At 35.2% G+C, this 5388-nt stretch overlaps 1 protein-coding gene across 1 annotated transcript; it reads right to left on the bottom strand.

The window, feature by feature from the left end:
* Positions 1-3222: 3222 nt before the first annotated feature.
* On the bottom strand, positions 3223-4756 carry LOC135767451 (transcription factor HES-1-like). The gene is made up of 4 exons (XM_065277176.2): positions 4404-4756; positions 4180-4275; positions 4013-4100; positions 3223-3745 (listed from the first exon to the last, which is right to left on the bottom strand). Exons 1-4 carry the CDS (start codon positions 4548-4550, stop codon positions 3321-3323), a joined length of 756 nt encoding a protein of 251 aa, XP_065133248.1. The 5' UTR covers positions 4551-4756; the 3' UTR covers positions 3223-3320.
* Positions 4757-5388: the final 632 nt, after the last annotated feature.

Here is a 5388-nt window from a genome sequence, read left to right on the forward strand (position 1 = left end):
GCATTCTTGTCTCCATCACTTAGTATGTGTCATCAATCAATCAAATGTTGACTTGTTGAATAAATCAGAGTTATATCATATAAGGAAAATACGGGCAAAAATTAAGGAACAAGCTTAAAACATGCTTTAAATCTCCAAATATTCTCAGTAGGCTACACTTGATAGCCCAGGCATAAATCTTGGTGGGGCAGGTCCCCCATCTTAGGGTTGTCCCCCCTAAAATTATCATTAAAAGCCACGTGTATTATTTATTTATTTGTAATAATTGTGTAGGTAATAAAACAATACAAATGCAAACAGGGCAGAAAAACTGCATTTGAAACATTTAGTCCCCCCTCCCTTGACTTGCAGTGGTTTGCTCCACTTCCTAAAATTGATCAGGATTGTGCCACTTTCCTCTAATTTAAGAAATAATAATTATTTAATATTTTTAGGTAGCCTTATTAATGAAACGATTTTAAAGCACTGATTTGACAGAGCCACAAATCATTTTTTTTATTGCTGCAACAACCGGGAATATTTCCATTAAAATGCAGCATACCTGGCACAGCAGGGAGTATTTCAGGTCTTTAGCAGAACTAATATGATTCATGCCCCCTTGTTCTCTGCAAGTCATTAAAGAAAACCACTAATAAAACGGCTCAGTACACAAGACTGAATCAGAGGGGGATTGTCTTCCAGAGGCGTCTGCTTTCCACACTGTGCCAGGCCACATTTGCCTAGTCATTCATCCATTGAAAAGGGGCGGAGATCTCTGACATGAGGAGACTAGGTCAAACCTTGTGGTTGGATACGATTGGCTTGTGAACTCAATAGATCTCTTTTATCCTGGCTGCTATTCATAAACGTGAAGCACTTTCTGAGCTATCATGTGATGTCATCATCACTAGACCCCAACACCCCTTGACTAAGACCATTAGACCTATTTTGGTATAACAAGGGCAGCATCTTTCAGTTAAGGTCACAAATTTGCATGACGGGGTGCGCCTTTGTGTAATTACTTCTAAAGACACCGCTGGGTAGGTGTGATCTCTTCGAACTTTATCATCTTTACTGTTTAACATCAGACAAACAACGTCATCTGCTGCAATTTAGCACATATATTTTGGATTCTTGTAAATATCCCAATCCTTGGTTATTGCAGATATGTTTAGTTCAGACCTGCGTAGACTTTATACTACATTCCCTTTCAAATGTATTATTGGTATCTTTCCTTAACTCACCTAAAATACTTAATTATTTGCAACTAGCTGAGCAGCATATGATTTGATAGTTTCACACTAATTGCCTGTGACCAAATACATAAATCCTTAAATTTTCTATTTTTTTATTTCATTTTCTGTTTCTGCCAAACAAGAGGACTGAACTAGTTTAAGAAGGTGCAAAATATAAAATGCATGAAATATCACAAATTAGGGGTAAGGAAATTTCTTACAAGTTTAAATGATGTATTTCTGTAAAGGTTTATGAGGTAGATATTATTTGTCAAGGCTGGTGTTCTTCGGGGTCTGTCTGTTCAAATAAACAGTGAAGAGGAGATTAACGTTTTTTATCAGCAGGGTGCTAAATTGCATTAAACATTTTTGATGCACGAGATGTTAATCTATTGATAAGCTTGCTCCTTCAATATTCATCCACTATAAGACATCATGCTGGGTAATATGGTCCATTCAAGACCCCCTCATCTGGACAAGTAATGAACACTCTTAAAGATGACCTTTTTTATATGATTTTACAATCATTAACAATTTTAAAAGTATGACAGGTCGAACAGATCTCTTGTTGCATAAGATTTCAAGTATTTTCAATATTTTCAATTGAGGTGCTTTAACGAAGAAAATAAATCACATTTTTATTTTATTCAGACAATTAAATGTCTAGGTTACATTATCCTAACTGTTTTCTTTATTTTTTTGTAAAACTGTTTATGCAATTTGATTGATGAGTTTTTGTGTGTCCACCACCCTGAAAACACAATGTCATGCTTTTCGGCCTCTTTACCTGAAGATTTGTCCGCATGCCACACAGTGTCATCATGGATAAAACACCACTGGAAAGTGTGAAGCTCTGCTGAATAATATCTGTTTTTGTTAATTTTATGATTAAAGTCAGGCATGGTCAAACACAACAGGGTGGTTTCCCGGACAGGGATTATCTTAAACCAGGACTAGGCCTTAGTTTAATTATGAAATATAACTAGTTTTAACAAACATGCCTTACTAAAAACATTACCTTTGGGTATTTTGAAACTATGTATTTTAAGATAAGTTGTTTTCAGTTTATGTAAAATGACTCATATTTCAATCACAAAAAATCAAACAAGATTAAGGGACACACTGTCTGTTGGTTAAAGCAAGGGTTCTGGGGGAGATGGTGCCAGGTAGCCTCCAGTTTTATGACATTAATTTATCATATAATTCTGTTGTAATTAAACCCCAGAAAAATAATGCTACCAAACAATGGCAATACATTGTATAATTTTATGTTTTTGAATGTTTTATGTCATGCAATTTCTTTTATTTTTCTCCCTCCCCCTCTTTTTATAGATCAAAATTAAAATGAAGCATTAATTTTTAATTTGTTCAAGAGTTTCAAAGTTACCAAACAGTTACCAAATTATAGGAATGACCTAATTGATATTCAAGAGTTGAAGCTCCGCCCTTCCCATCTCGCACACTTCTCAGACCTAATGCACCTGTTGCATTTTGTCCTTTAACTTTAAAGAAACTTATTTTATACCTTAAACCTAACCCATGCTAATTGATTTACTCTGTAAAACTTTGAAACCTATCCCTTTTTATTAAGAAATTAAACTGTCTTAAATTTATCTTAACATTTTAATATCAACTCAAACGTTACATGACGCACAAGGTAATTAATTGAATAATGTCACAAACGTGAGAATATATGAGACAGGTGAAAGGTAGAGATAAAAATGATAACGACAATAAATCGCCCACAATGCATTCTTATTCAGCTACAGTTTCTAAACATAAGATTAAGATGTTACAGCCGTATGCTTACAGTAGACAAATGACCAAACTAAAAGTAGGCTAAACTTTCTCTGGCAGGCACATAAGCAAAATTGCAGGATGATTCAAAATAATTTTCAATAAATTAAATTAAAACATGTTTATTATTCAATAGTAAAACAACCTTACATGTAAAAATACATTTATGTTTACATCTCTACAAAACGAATAAACTCTCTCTCGTTCTTTTTATATGCATGTACTGGTAGTTTGCTGGTAAAAATAAAGGAAAATGCGTCTTTTGGTAATTTATTTATTTACATTACTGTACAAAGTGTCTTGGAGGACCTACCAAGGTCTCCACAGGGAGTCTAAGGCATTTACCTGCACGCTTGGGGACACGCCAGACTGAGGCGCGTCGTTACGTCGCTCGATCAGGCCAATACTGGATGAACTGGGTATCAAAATACCGAAATTTCCATCACTTGACGGCACAAACTGGAGACTGTTGTGTAATTTTGAAACATCTGCTTGCAAAATAAAAAGTGGACCGTTCAATTGCTGCATCTCAGGTTTGAGAGCGCATGCGCCCAAGTGATGCTGTGGCTGAAACGAAATAAAGTCCATGTGTGAAACGCAGCTGGCCAGATGTGAGAGGAGCCTGGTCTTCACTTTAGTGTCCACACCCTCATGAGTGGACATAAACCGAATGACTTCGTTCAAGCATTCGTAAAATCCAGCTCTGTACTTGCCAAGCATGGGTAGGGTGTTCCCTAATATAAATAAAATGCAATGGCAAATCATTTTACTAAGTTCCATTAATAATTAATTGTAATGCATTGTAAAAAGTAGTAATATTTCCACAACTACAACGAAATAAAAAAGTATTTAGTCTATATATCGCCAGGTTGATTCAGTAATATTTTTCAGTGTTTTACACTTTTGATCACAAGTGTAGAGAATTTGTCATGGAAAATTAGTTCAACTTAATTACTTATTTGGTTCATAAAATGTTTCCATAAAATAAAAATAAAACTTACGAGTTATTTGTGCTCTTTGCAGATTTTTTAAGTGCGCCACTGTCATTTCAAGAATATCCGCTTTTTCCAATTTGGAGTGCCGAGATGTCTGAAAAGAAAAAAAATAACAATTGTAGCAAATTAACAATGATGTATAATTCCATTTAATAAGAAAATTATCAACTTACATCTTTATTTAGTGCCTCCAAAATAAGCGTCTTCAGTTGACTAAGGCTGTTATTTATCCGTGCGCGTCTCCTTTTTTCCATTATTGGTTTTGAGGACTTCGGAAAATAAAGAAAATAAATAACATTTACTTCTCATTTCTAATCAAAAAACTCTATTTATTTATTTATTTATTTACCCACAAGGATTATACTTAATGTTGTATGGATTGTAAATATCTATTTACCTTTCTGTGCTGTAAAGCTGTGATGGATTTTTCAGATTTCGTATTAAACGTCATGTTAAGTGCGCATCTTTGCTCGTGGCCCGGGATGGAGCCCGTGAGCTTAGATGTAATTTTACACTGAATCCCTTCAGACATCATTGAAGTCATAGCCAAATACTCTTCAGTAACCTCTAGACGTATTTTGTCTGTAGTATCCGCGTAAAATATCTATGTACCAGTAAATATCTTTCAGTAAAATTATAATAAGGCCTTTGCAAAAGTCATCATAAAAATCCTCCAGAACTTTTCCCTGCGTTAAAGTCCCTGGTGTCGTCTGTCCCAGTGACAAAGTTGTGCAGATCAAGTCCTCTTGACAGCTGAGTAGGTGTGCACTGCGCGTGACTCGTGCGTGGTCTCTTAAAATTCCGCTCCCGCACATTTCCACCAATCATCATGACGGATCCCTGGAGGGGATTGATGAGTTTCCATCCAAGCGCGGTACTTTGCAACTGCAACCAAAGGCGTGGTTTCGTTTTCACGCCTCCGATGGCCATTAGAATTGAACTCTGATAGCCCAATCACACTTTATTGCCAATACAACCAACTCAACTTTTCCAGAAAACAGAAATAATAAAGTTCAATTTATTAAAGATTAATATTTTGGACCTTTTGACTGTGATGCTAAAGTGTTGCTGTGTGGTTTCTTACTGTGCCAATTGAAAATATAATTGTGTTTATGTTTTTTTAGTCTATATGGCTCATGTCACTTCTTTATTTGTTCACAAAATACATCACTTACAAAAGTAATAGCCAACTTCTCAATGAGCAGTAGCCTATGTCTTGAGCTACACCTCAAACTTAAAAATTTAGGGTTAAGGGTTTTGTTTAAAACCTTTCTGTATGACCGAAACAATAATGCTTGCCTTATTGCAATACAGATGAGAGTGATACACAACCTAAAACATTTTGGTTTTGGCTAAATAATTTAAAGAATATAACACTAAAA

Source organism: Paramisgurnus dabryanus, chromosome 6, assembly GCF_030506205.2.
Source record: "Paramisgurnus dabryanus chromosome 6, PD_genome_1.1, whole genome shotgun sequence".
Lineage (NCBI taxonomy): Eukaryota > Metazoa > Chordata > Actinopteri > Cypriniformes > Cobitidae > Paramisgurnus > Paramisgurnus dabryanus.

Coding starts and splice junctions, on each gene's coding strand:
- LOC135767451 (XM_065277176.2), bottom strand. CDS start 4,550: ATGACTTCAATGATGTCTGAAGGGATTCAGTGTAAAATTACATCTAAG. Junction 4,101..4,179: donor TGGAGGCACTAAATAAAGAT/GTAAGTTGATAA, acceptor TTTTCTTTTCAG/ACATCTCGGCACTCCAAATT. Junction 3,746..4,012: donor GCAAAGAGCACAAATAACTC/GTAAGTTTTATT, acceptor TATTTATATTAG/GGAACACCCTACCCATGCTT.